The sequence below is a fragment of the Anas acuta genome, chromosome 2 (genome assembly GCF_963932015.1).
Source record: "Anas acuta chromosome 2, bAnaAcu1.1, whole genome shotgun sequence".
Lineage (NCBI taxonomy): Eukaryota > Metazoa > Chordata > Aves > Anseriformes > Anatidae > Anas > Anas acuta.
In genome coordinates, this window is record NC_088980.1 from 135,137,258 (window position 1) to 135,150,720 (window position 13,463).

General features: G+C 44.3%; 1 protein-coding gene across 2 annotated transcripts in view; it reads left to right on the top strand.

Moving 5' to 3' along the window:
- CPQ (carboxypeptidase Q) overlaps positions 1 to 13,463 on the top strand; it is a 154,285-nt gene that overhangs the window by 13,886 nt on the left and 126,936 nt on the right. For both annotated transcript variants that reach the window (XM_068672312.1, XM_068672311.1), the window contains exon 2: positions 5,265 to 5,725. In XM_068672312.1, the coding sequence (XP_068528413.1) occupies positions 5,299 to 5,725 (427 nt within the window). In that variant the 5' untranslated portion in view covers positions 5,265 to 5,298. The remainder of the gene's footprint in view (positions 1 to 5,264; positions 5,726 to 13,463) is intronic.

Sequence of the window (13,463 nt, forward strand, 5' to 3'; positions counted from 1 at the left end):
CTGCCTTTTATTTCTTTTTTACTTCTCTAACCTTTCCCCCCTGGTATTTGAGTCCTTTCAGCTTGTGTTTATGGGCTCATCTCATGCTCTGAATCACAGATTTAGGCTGAAAGAGCCTTGAACTCATGTACTCCAAACCCACCACCTTAAGCAAGGTCAGCCTATACTTCTTCAGCTTCCCGTCGAGGATCTTATGGGAGACTGTGACGAAAGCCTTACTGATGTCAAGATAATCTACCGCTCCTCTCTCATCTACCAAGGCAGTCATTTTGTCCCAGAATCAGGACAATTAAGCGTGGTTTCCCCTTGATGAGTTTATGATGACTGTTCCCAGTCACCTTCTTGTCCTTCGTATCTTTGGAAATGGTTTCCAGGAGGATCTTCTCCCCTCACCTTGCCAGGGATCGACTGTGCTTGGCCACGTCTTATTTCTTGGAGGTAGGGCTGACAAGACCTTTCAAAGACAGCTGAGAGTGGCCTTGCAGTGACATCAGCCAGCTCTCAGCACCGGGGGGTGCAGCCCATCAGGCCCTATGGTTTTACAGACGTCCAAGTTGTTTTAAGTGCTCACTAAGTGGGTCCTCCTCCACTGAGGGTAAATCTTCCTTGCTCTGGGCTTTCTCACTGAAAGGTTTCCCAGCTTTTTCTCATTGTCTTTTGCTTTTTTCCCCTATTTTTTTTGATTAGGATTTTGCAGAGAGAAATCTCTCTGTACTCAGACTATATTCAGAACAAATCTGCATATGGGTTCCAGGTACTGCCATGTCTGGATGCTCACTATCCATTCCACCTGAAGCTAAAAGAACCGAAACATTTTTACCTTTCATCAACCTGCAGTGCCTAATAAGCGAACAACTCTCAGTTCTGCTCAAAATGTCAGGAAGAGCAGTGGTGGCTCCCAGTTTTGCTTCACATGCCAGCAATCTGAAGTCCATCTCGAGGAGTGAAAGGTGGGAGCTGTAGGTTTCACACCTTCTTGAGAGCTTCACTTTTTAGCAGACCCTCACAAAACTGTGAGCATGGCTGGAACGGGACCCTTGTGTTTCCTTGCTGTGCTTGCAGGGTTTGCAAGGTCAGGGAAATAAAGGAGAGGAAGCTTAACAGGAACACTCTGTTGAGCATCCTTGCTTGCTGGAAGGGAAAGGGGAATCCCAGATGCTTAACCCTACTTTAGAAAATGCTTATGTTGCACTAAAGACCCACGGAATGCGTTGCATTAATAGGGCTGCGAGAAAGGACAGTCCTGCCTGAAAATGTGTTTTCTTCCTATCTCATTTTGCTCTTAAAGTTTTACCAAAGACATTCAATGAATGATTAAATGCGTCGAAAAATTGTGCCTGTCCTAATAGATTATTTATTTATTTATATGTTGAGTTTGCCTGGCATGGTGATGTTCGTTTGCTAGTGAAATGTGCAAAAACCAGTGCTCTTTTCCCAGCTGACTCACAGGGGTGACAAACTTGATGCTGCAGAGACTGAGATGACAAGATGAGCTGTTCTCTCTCCGAATTAGCAGTGGAGCGATTCCTGTATTGCTGTCCAAGAGGAAAATTCCTGGAAGAAGAGCGTCTCTTAAATGCAGCTCCTTTGGGGCAGCCTTTGGAGTGAGGATGCTGCTGGTTTTGAACGAGGCCGGGAAGAGCAAAGGAAACGTTTCTTAGTTAAGGAGAATGTGATAACCGTGTTTTCATTTCTCCATTGAAAAAAAAAAAAAGCATGAAGTTGGTAGCTCGGGGCTCTTTGAGGTTTTAAATGCCAATTAAAAAATCCCCCAGTGTTCTCCGTTTAACAGCTTAAGTGCATCAGCATTGTCTAGTAGATTTTCAAACCCTTAAACAAACAAAAGCCCAAATTTTAAATTTTTGAAACTAATTCTACAAAATTGTTGTCTTACTCCACTCAGCAAGGTTTTGTCTTTCGGCAAAAATCAGATTATCTTGCTTATTTCTTTGTGGATGATGAGTCTGGCAAAAATCAGGGAAGGAGCATGGTCACCCTGAGAAAATTACTGATGTCTCTTGCAGAGGATGTCTGCGAGCATGTAATTAACTGGTCCAAAGGGAAGGAGCATGGGGAAAGTACAGAGCTTAGCAATAAAAATACACCAATGCTCTCTCTGTGTAGTGTGACCACAAATAGGCAGTAACTCGGACTGTCACAGGCTTTTTACAGTTCTCTGTCAGTGTCCTGAGATAGCCCCGGAGCCTTCTGCTCCTGCTGGTTTAAGACCTTTGCCCTGTCTTCTGGCAGTGAGAGAGGAGATCCGTGCTTTATTGTTCATGGGTAAGATTGCAGGTGACTTCAGAGATCCACAGGATGGTTTGGGTTGGAAAGGACCTTAAAGATCACCTAATTCCCCCCCCCTGCCATGGGCAGGGACACCTCCCACCAGCCCAGGCTGCCCAAAGCCCCATCCAGCCTGGCCTTGAGCACCTCCAGGGATGGGGCATCCACAGCTTCTCTGGGCAGCCTGTGCCAGGGCCTCACCACCCTCATAATTTCTGTTCCTTTAGGTAAACAGCACTTCACTGTGAAGAATCTTTTCCTGCCTCCATCTCAAGTTTAGGAGACATTTGAGTAGTTAGGAGAATAGCTTAATACTCTTGTATTAATATTCTTAATATTGTTGTAGCTTGTTTTTGTGAAAAGGCCCATAAAGGCCTGTGAAGGGCTTGGTGGCTCCAAAAGTCTTGTGTACATTTGTATTTTATTTTATTTTGCTTCTGGCGATTTCCAGGATTCCGATGAATCCTGGAAGTGTGGTTTAATCTCTTTCTTCTTTCTGTGTTTTAATTCTACAGACTTGTCATATTGTGCCAGCTGGTATTTAAGATGGTACCTTATGAATTTATACTTGGTGGGTCTGCCCTGTTTCTTGGGGTGCAGGTGCAGAGCTATCATCCTGTCGGGGTCATGGAGATGATCTAGTTCACTGCGATGGATACCAACACTGTGGGTTTGGTGGACTTGATGGCCTCCAAGGGTCCTTCACAATGTCACCATCCCGCAGTTGTGTGGTACTTCCCTCACTTTCCAGATGTTATGCTTTAAAGTTACAAGTGGTTTATCATAGTGGTATGTAGGGACTGCTACCAACTGGACTCTTGACTGTGGTTGATAGCTCAGGTTCTCCTAGCATGCTCTGTCACTGTGAAGGTGAAGCTTCTTCAGAAGAACAAGGTGAATACAAAAAAAAAAATCAGAAGTGGCCACTGCACAAACTACCAAACTTACATCTGCGTTTCCCAGATTCTTGTTTATCTCATAACTTTTCTGGAAAGAGGGGAAGACAAAGGAGTAGCTCCTAAAACTTAGACCAAGACAAAGATTTCTAGGTGGAAATGTAAATACACTGAAACTAAGAGAGGATGGGAAGAAATGGGACATGACATACATTAGCTGCGATGTCAGAATTCATTGTATGTTGAGGTCATTTCATTGTTTCAAAGGCTTCTTTTTATTCATTTATTTATAGCAAATGCTGGAAAATGGCCCAGAATAAACTTCTTGAGCAACCCAGTTCAGCTATTTGTGTTTCAATTTAACAACCATAGGCAGAGAGGTAGTTTCTTAGCTTAGATCATTCAGAGCAGAGCTTGCAGAAGCTCTGGGCACAATTGTGGTGTGCTCTCCCTGGGGCACGAAGCTGGTGTGCTCATTTCTGCTCTCTCAAGCAGTGGCTTGGCCGCTGGCTTGTCTGTGGCTTTCGGTAGTGGGAGCTGATTCAAGAATATCTTGCAATTGGTGTTTTGTGGGGGTCGAATGGGACAAACGCTCTGCTCCTTTCTGACGTTTTGATTTACAAAGTTATTTGTGAAATTTGCCTACTCTGTGAAATGGCTGGGAAGCGATGCTCTCCCTTAAAGCTCCCGCAGCGTGGACTGCTCTGGAAATAAAGGCCAGTTTTCTTGGTACAACGTGTGAGAATAGGCTATGTGGATATAATATGTGCAAATACATGGATATATGCTTACACATTCACAGCCTGCACCCTGCTTTTGTACTGGATGCCTGCAACATCAGGAGCCACAACCACAAGTTGAGTATATTAGCATAAGTCCTCGGGTCAGTGTTTATAAAATGAAGGGTATAACTCTCCAGAAATACTAACTGAATGCAAATAGGAAAGGAAATCTTCTCTGCCTACTCGTAGTTGTCACTTCCCTGGCTGTCACCAGTCACTATTTTTTAAGTTTCTTGGTAGCTGCAGGGATAGGACTGATTGAAGGGCCTTATTTCTTAGGGTTTGGTTTTAGGTGTTTAGTGTTAAAGACTAACATTTAACGTGCAGATGTCAGCCTGATGTAAATTCAAAGGAAAATGAAACAATTGCATTTCCTTTTGTGTATATCAGTAAAGACCTTTATGGTTTGGGTTTGGATGGACATGCTTTGAGTGTTGTAAAAGAGCTTTGCAGCTACTCCAGCTGATCCAGAGGCTTCTTTCTCAGTTCAGTTACTACAGATGATGTGCAGATAAACTGTCTTTTTTTTTTAGAGGATTGAAAATTTAAAAAAAATAAATCTTAAAAATGAAAACTTTTAATGATAAAATGGATAAACTATAAAGTTAACAAAGCTTACTTTTGGTATTCAACACGGAATCAATGCCTCTGGCTTTGCACCTCCCTACAGTGCTGCTGGCATCAGTCCTGAAGAGATACACCAGCTAATAAGAAATTTTATTTCTCTCATAATTATTTCTGCACTGGAGAAGTGAATACTTTCTTCAGGGGGAGCACTGGGCCTAAATTCCTTCGACGTCTTTGTAGAACAAGAGAAAGTGCTTCCCTGAGTGTGACGATAGAGATTAAGAAGGCGTTTTATTCATGAATGGTTTAAGGAATGGTTTTGTCCAGATGTTTTGTGTGAAGACATCCAGTTCAGCACTTCTGGCAAATCCTGCTTCCAGCAGAAGGGACTCACAGGGCTCCTGTCAGATGGAAGCAGCGCTGGGTTTTTATTCAGGGGAGGGTATGGTTATTTAAAGAGATGCTGCATTCCACAGGCATTTCTGAAGACCACAAGAAAGGTTGTGTCCAGTTGTCTAAGTATCTTTCTCATTTGCTTTCAATAATTGTGTCCTCTATTCGATTCTGCTTTCCTGCCAGTTCTGATCAAAGCGTTTTCATGATAACCCGATTTCTTTTCATTTTGCTTTGTCTGCCAATCCAAGTAACAAGAAAAGAATATTGCTGATAACTGTGTGATTTTTTTTGTCTGTGTGCCTGTGTTTTTTAATATTCTTTTTCTCTCTTCCAACAGGCCATCTGCGGAAAAGAAAAGAGGGGAAAAAAAAATGAAATACCTCTCCTTAATATTTTTCATGAGTTTATTACCACAATATGCTGGCAAGTCTCTGCGTGGAGATGGCAGTCACCCAAGAACATTTGAAGATATTAAAAATGAGATAGCCGGCTATTCTGATACTGCTAAAGCTATTATTGATCTTGCTGTTCACGGGAAGGCGCAGAACAGATCCTACGAAAGGTTAGCGGTTTTTGCTGATACCGTAGGACCTCGACTCAGCGGCTCGAAAAATCTAGACGTAGCCATCCAGTATATGTTCAGTGCCCTGCAGAAAGATGGGCTGGAAAATGTGCACCTGGAGCCCGTGAAAGTGCCTCACTGGGAAAGAGGAGAAGAGTTTGCTGTGATGCTGGAACCGAGGAACCACAGCATTGCTGTTCTGGGACTTGGGAGCAGTGTTGCAACTCCTCCAGAAGGTGATGTTTCATTTGGAATTAAGTATTGCTTGCTTTTTAACACCAAACTGCATCATACCCCTAACAAACTGAAGTGTTCTTCCGGCTATAATAGCTCTGTAAGACAAGACGCTGATTTTCTGGGATTTTGATGTCTGACGTGGTTGTGAATGATGCAGTTTGGTTGGGTCCGGTTTGGCAGAACTGTAAAATTCCAGCTGATTCCTGAACCCTCCATTAAATCTCTAACCTTTAATGCTGCTGAGCCTTGCTCACAAACACTCTGCTCCTCTGCTGAGGAAGGTGGGCAGTTTGTTTTGTGATCTGGGCTTCTCTGGCCTTTCTTTTTCTTCTTGGCCAGAGAAAGTCCCTCTCTCCATGGGGTGCTGAGCTGACGAGTGATTTCTGCTCTTCTTGCCACACTCTGTGCTGCCAAGCTCAGCACTCAGCTCTGGCAGCAAACAAGACAGCAGGAAGAGGAGGAGAATCTCATGCTGAGCTTGGGAAGTGCGAGCCCCGTGCTAAGTGTGGCGATTGGAATCTGTTTGTCCTTTCCTTCCCCACACCTCCTCCCTTTTTTTTTCCATTCTCTGTCGTATGGAGACATCTTTGGCACCTGCTGCAGAAAGTACAAAAGGCAACCTGCTGCCTTTTAGTAGATCACACATGGTGTGTTACTTGAGGAACAAGAATAATCTTTAGGGCTCAGCAAAACTCAGGTGTTTTGAGCCCCAAAATCTTACCTTGCTTGCTAACGAACCAATTTGTAAGGTTCTCTTTTTGTGCATATCAGTGAGGGGCCTGCCCAGGATTGCTGCGTAGAGGCTGGATGGAAACCTTCTCCTATGACTGCTCTGCATAAATAATAATAGTCTTATTCCCAGGTGGCTTCAATAGCATTCGTGTTCCTTTACGAGAAAATAAATTTAGTTTAGGACATAGAAGGTAACATCATGCTCATATTTTGTGAGAAACTGTAAGTTTTTCTGATAGTGAGCCTTCTGTCTGAGATGAAACAAATCATGTGTAGAAGTTGTTTGGTTTAGAAAAAATGTATAGCCCTTCAAAATAAAACAAATGAAACCAGAGAAGTTTAAGATATATTTGGAATAAATTTTACTTGCTCTGAGAAGCTCCTCCTTTAAGTTTTGTCAGAGGTATTTCTGCATGTTGAGGTAAATGTGCCTAAAATGCAAACCAGCTAAAACATTTAATAGGATCTGCCTATCCCACGATATGTCAAAGGCTTGGTGCTTTGACAGGAGAGTGTTTACAGCACAGGTTGAACCTACAGCTTATTTTGCATCCATTCCACTCCTATTCTAAGCTTCCTAAAAGGGAAGCTGAAATTAAAATGGTGTTCTGGTGTTGTGCAAGTGGTGGATCATTCCTCATGCCTGATGGAATCACCTTGCCTGAATTACTTCCCTTTTACTTACCATCTACCTTTCTGTTTGTGGCTGTTCAGATTTCTTCTGGTCTCATCCTGCTCTGGCCGAGATGTGACAGGTTTTGGTGCAGGAGGAGGGCACGCAAGGTTGCCAGTCCCCAGTGAGCTCTTGGCTCTCACTCCTCCTGCCAAGCTGGACGGAAAGGCCCGGGCAGAGACCTGGGATGTGTGCTGCTCAGAAGGCCCCTACAGCTCACACTCATCCCAAACACGGACTAAAATCCGTGTGCTTTGACTTCTAAAATGTCCACTTCATTGCTTCTGAGGCATTTGTTCCCAGGTCCGTGCTTTCTGCTCTGACCAGCGGTTGTCACCCTGCCCTGTTCCTGAGAAATAGGGCTAGGCGGCTGCTCTGAATCGCATTATGAAATATTTGAACCATTTCCCTCAGTCAGGGAATATCATCAGCGCTGGTTTCTCTTGTTTTAGCCAAGAAGCTGTGGGAATGTGAGTCACCCTGTAATCAAAATAATGCAACTCGATACAAGATGTTTAACGCAGCCTGTCCTGGCTTTGCGCTGCTCTTGCTGCACAGGATCCGAGCGCGGAGATGCGCTGCTGCAGGGCCGAGCTGTGCCACAGGGATGCTGAAAAGGCCGAGGGTTAGCTGTCAGATCTGGCCATTGGTGCCCAGGGGAGCAGGCACCCATCAGAGCTGCTCCCCGAGTGGACTCTACACGTAATCCCAGAGGTGTTTGTTATTAGCTCGGTGGTGGTCGTGCTTTTTTAACCGCATTACTCCGAGATGTGTTTCAGACCCCTCGGTTTACAAAGCACTGCCTGTGGAGCCTTGGCAGATCCCTTCTGTGACACTACTGATCCCTGCTGGCACCCAGAGGACAGCACTGGCCGGACTTTGTGCCCTTCAGGATCCGGGGACGGGGTTAAAGCAAGGCAAGGGACCCAGTGGCAGGCAGAGGAGACCATTTCTTGCTTCTTCAACTTCTCAGCCACGTCCTGAATTCCTCCCTTCCCATTACGTGCCACCAGTCTTGAGAGCTGATGAGCTAAGATAACAGGAAACATTGGCAGATGTTTTAAAAGCTGCTTCTCCCTGGTTGTGATGAGTGCTTCATGCTGGACTCCGCGGCCCCACTGTGCCTGCAGAGCTCTGCTCCTACAGCTAGCAGTCTGAAGGGCTCTTTATTAAAATGGCAGTAGCGTAACAGTGGTTAGAAACCTGGCTTTGGATGCTGGAAATTCAGGGTTTATTTTATTTTCTCTTCTATGGAAACTCAAGCCCATCTTTCCTCAGAGTGACCCAATGGCCAGAGCACACGCTAGGTCTGCTCACTTTCCATTTCGGCGTATGCTGTGAGCATGTGGAAAAAAAATCCTTGATACTTTGGGGCAGAAACAGGAAGCCCTTAATAGTAGCAGTATTTTAGCTTTGGAGCCTGAGCCAGGGTTGACTCTGGGATACACGGAGGGTCTCGATTCCTGCAGGTTTTTTATCTAACCCATCCCTGTGAGGTTGAAAACCTTATGGGACATGGACACAGCTTTGCAGCTTTCTTGGATTTGCCTGGATTTGCCCACTTTGGCACACATCTGGTTGGCTGGCTCAAGGTTGGAACAGTTCTGATGATGTGCAGGAGGCTTTTTGGTACCTTGTGATCATGTGGAGAAAATCTACATTTCCATGTTTTCTTCTTCAGCACTGGGCGACATGCCAGGATGACAAGTTTCCAGATTCGGTCTGATTTACAGAGCAAAAAGGGCAGGGCAGAAAAGATCAGAATTTTTATTTAAGAGGAAAAACCATGTTCTCTTGTAGTGCATCCCAAGATTTGAAGGTGTTGGGTCAGAGAGAAAGCTTTCTCTTCACTTGATCTCATTACAAGGAGGGAGTAACTTTCATGGCTGTCGTAGCGACAGGGAGAAGAGAAACGTGAAATGCAGAGTGACCTGGATTTGCAGAAATCATCCGAGACTGAAAATGGTCACTGCCTCGAAGAAACAGATTCCTAGGTAACAAGCAGGATTAAATGTTAGAAAGTGCTTGGTTTAGGGGGCTGAGAAACTAGAGGTTTACCATATTTAGTCAAAGTCCTTCTGTCATTTCCAGTGTTTCAACACTGGCAAAACATACAGATATATATAGAGAGGCTGTGTTGATTTCTGGTAGTTCTGATTATATCCCCCAAATTCTGAGGAAAACAGATATAATTGTTGCTTTGAGTATCCCATAATTGAGGAAAACTAGTAGTTCAGCAGATGTTTGACCATAAAGTATCAAAGAATTCATATTTTCTGCATGTGTTCTAAAATGCACATTATTTTTCCTGATGGATGTCTGCCTCTGACATTTCAGTTTAAAGAAATACTGACAAGGAGAATAAACCCCAGAATGCAGCCTGCCCTAAACGCCTCCCCTAGAAGGAACATCCTCTGGTTTCTATGTACTGTTTGTTGCAGCAAAACTGAAGTAACCCGAATATAAAAATGATGTATTGGCAGACTTTCTCCCAGTTTGTTTGTTAGAGTCGTGGGATTTTTTTTTGTTTAACTATCAACAACATTTGGTCCAGTCTTGCTCTTGCAGAAGGTGGTGGGAGTTTTGCCACTTACATAATAAGAATATAATTCCCTCCTGTTACTTATGAAATGGGGATGGTGATGTGTCACGGAGCTGTTGAAGGAGTGTGGTGTTGCCGTAGGCTCACAGTCTTTTTAAGCCAGGGATGCTGCTGAAAGAAGTGGTCTGGCCCCAGTCCTGTCTGATGTATTTTTCCCTCGTGCTGACCCTCCTTTTTTGTTTCTCAGTGGTGATGTGGATTAGGGAATCCAGCTGGATGAACAAAAGGCCAAAAAAAGAGTTGATTTTAATGTGTAACAGAAGAATTAACCTTGAGATGCCAACATCTTAGGTGACCACTGACCTACTGGGAGAGGACAATTCTTCTGGAGGAAGGGTAGAATCATAGACCTATTTAGGTTGGAAAACACCTCTAGGATTATTAAGTCCACCCATGAACCTAGCACGGTACCCACTTTGATGAGGGCTTCAGTGCCTACAAGCACAGGGTGGAAAGAGTCGTAAAGAGGAGTGAACAGGGCAAGGCAAAGCTCTCCTTCCACGTTCAGTGAGTCCCTGTTTTTCTGTGTGTAGGACTGAGATTTCATTTTGAGACCGTGAGCCTAAATATTGGATGCCTGGATTGTTTTTTTTATTATTATTATTACTTAGAGCAATGCTATTTGCAGAATGATAATTACACTGCTATTTTTCTTGGAATGTGAAAGATCATGTCCATTAAGGACCTTAGATGCTGTGGTGTTCGGTGGCCTGGCATCTGGGCTGAAAGCTATTCCAGTGGCATTTTAAAGATTTAGAGAGTGGGAGTACTCTGTGGTTTTGAGGTGAGCGTGCTGTCTGGGAAGGACGTGGCTTCCAGTCCCTGCTTTAATGAATATTCAAATGAACGGTATAGACCAGCAGCAGCAGAAAATTGGATTTTCAGGTCTTGACCCTTTGTAATGTGGCTGAATTTAGGGTGATTATCTCCAAGCTGGGACGCCCAGGCTGCCTTACACTAATGGTGTGTGATTTTCTGAGTGCAAGGGGAAACGCACGCACAGCAGGGTGCTGCCACCTGGTTTTCCTGTGCATTCAGAAAATCATGCACCAGGGGGTGAGGCGTCCAGGAACAGGATCCAGACTCCCCACAGGTTGTGTGGCAAGCCCGTGTCCCGTTTAGGGCTTCTCCTGGGAGCAGCAGATGCTGCAGTGCTACCGTACAGCCCTCCCTGCATCTACTGCCCTGCTCGGCTGGCTTCCACGGCGTGGTGCTGGGGGTTGGATCCAGCCCCCTGGCTGCTGGGATTTACTGCTGCACAGTAAGCTACACGTTATTGGAACCAAACTGCTGTAATGAGATCCAGTACTTGCTGGAAATTGTAACTCATATTTGTTGAAAATGTAATTATTATGTAGTGTTTATTTGTCTCCGGGTTCTTCTTCAAGAACTGAGTAGTATATTTAGTCTCTGTGCCGTGCATCAGAGCTGCATAGCCTCATATCCTTTTGGATAACTCTCCTATGTAATTTTAGTTTCATGAAGTAATTCTCTTTGCTGTTCCACAGAGTAGGTGAGGTCACATTTTCCAAAAGTATATTCAGATTCTACAAAATCTTTCTTGCTGATAAAAGCCCTCCTCTTCAGATTTGTTTTTGAGGGAGGAGAGAATGCGATGACGTGAATCTTTCATTTGCTTCACCTTGACACCAAGCCTTAGGTTGATGAGTTCATTGTGAACACAGAATTTGGGTTAGTTTTTCTGAAAATCTTCTTGAGTTGTGTCAGACTTCTTGAGAAAGCTGAACTAATTCCTGGAGAAAGCTGACAAGCAACATGCCTTTAAGAATACATAAAAACGTGACAGGTACTGGCTCTCATTCATAGCTTACAATTACAGAATTGCACATGCAAGTTCATTCTTCATTGGAAGCCATTCCACTGAAAAGCTTTTGGCTGAGGCCCCCTTGCTTAGTGATAACCTGCATAAACCTTTGCTTTTCTCAGGAGTCCAAGAAAACCTTCTCCTGGACATTTAATATGATGAACATAACTACAGTGGACATGGGGTGCTGATGCAGGGTAGTTTTACTTCTGTTTTCTTTAGAAAATAGACCAAAGTCTAGGTCTTCATGACATCCAGACCACACTTCCTCAGTTTAGCTGCGAGGATGCTGTGGGAGACAGTGTCAAAGACTTTACTGAAATCAAGATACACCACGTCCACTGCCTTCCCATCATCTATCCACCCAGTTATATCCTCATAAAAGGCTATCAGGTTGGTCAAGCAAGACTTCCCCTTGGTGAAGCCGTGTTAACTGCCCCTAATGACCCTCTTATCCTTGATATGTCTAGAGACAATGCCAAGGAGGAGTTGTTCCATCACCTTACCAGGGATGGAGGTATGGCTGACCGGTCTGTAGTTTGATTACTGTTGTCCCTGACCCCTCTTGCAAGGTTTAATTCTAGGGAGGCCTTAGCTTTCCTAGTTGGCCTCCCTACACCCTCTGACAACAGCCTTATATTCCTCCCAAGTGGCCAGCCCCTCCTTCCATGATCTGTAGACTCTCCTCTTCCGCTTGAGTTTGCCCAGCAGTTCCCTGTTTAACCATGCAGGTCTCCTGGCCCTCTTCCCTGACTTCCTACCTGTTGGGATGCTCTGTTTGAGCTCAGAAGAAGCAGTCCTTCAACGCCAACCAGCTATCTTGGGCCCCTTTTCCTTCAAGTACCTTGTCCCATGGGATTTCCCCTAGCAAATGCTTGAAAAGTTGGCCCTACTGAAGGCCAGGGTTGCAATTCTCCTTGGTTGCCTGCTTGTTTTCACCATTAACACTTTTTCTGTGCCTTAATTCTCAGAAACGGCGTGGTGCAATGCACTGTTTAATACAAGAAACGAGAGGAAAGCCACAGTACTGCCTGGATTCTTCATCTGCCTGGCCCAACCCAACAACATGTGTACTGTTTGATGTGGCAAGAAAAACTAAACAGTCTTCAGCTTCATACAGTCAGCCAAGCCATGCTCATAATTCTGTCCTCTAGGCTTCAGGCCCTTTGCTTAGCTAATTCACCAAATGTTATCAATCTCCTGGACAGTGCAAGTTATCATCTCTGTATCTTGCCTAAGTAAACAGGCAGTTCAGCTCCCTCCTTACATGGATTTTCTGAACACTTCTGTTCAACAGCACACAGCCAAGCTCTGGGTCAGGTACTGATAAGAGTAAGAAAGAAATAGAACAGCGTTGGACTTGGGAAGCAGAGCCACGAGGCACTGAATTGGTGGGAGATGCTAGGAGAAGAGTTTGGTTAGTTTGGTTAATGGCTCAGTAGGGTGAGGCATTTCTCTTTAAAAAAAAAAAAATTAAAACAATTTTAAAAACAAAAAACAATCATTCTCTCTCCTTTGGGAGAAGCTGTTGGGCTTCTTCCTTCATTTCAGCCTTTGCACTGGAGGTCTTAGGGTGGTTTGTGTGTGTTCACGTATTTATTTAAAACAAACATTGTTCTTGTCACTCTAATAGATGAGGCTGAAATGGTATAAAATGGGACCAAAATGCAAATGAGAGATTGAATTAGTCAGGAGTTACACAAGAGTGAACTTCTGTTTTGTTATGGAAAGCACCGTAATTGATGCTTTATGTATAGCATGCTGCCATTTAAGTTAAACTTGCAGGGAGAACCTTTGTTCTGCTTTGTCAAAGGACAGCTTTATTTAGCTGCTTTGGGAACACTGAGAAGTAGAGAGATCCTGGGCTGGAGTTTGCAGCTCTGCACTCTCTTCCTTAGCTTTAGC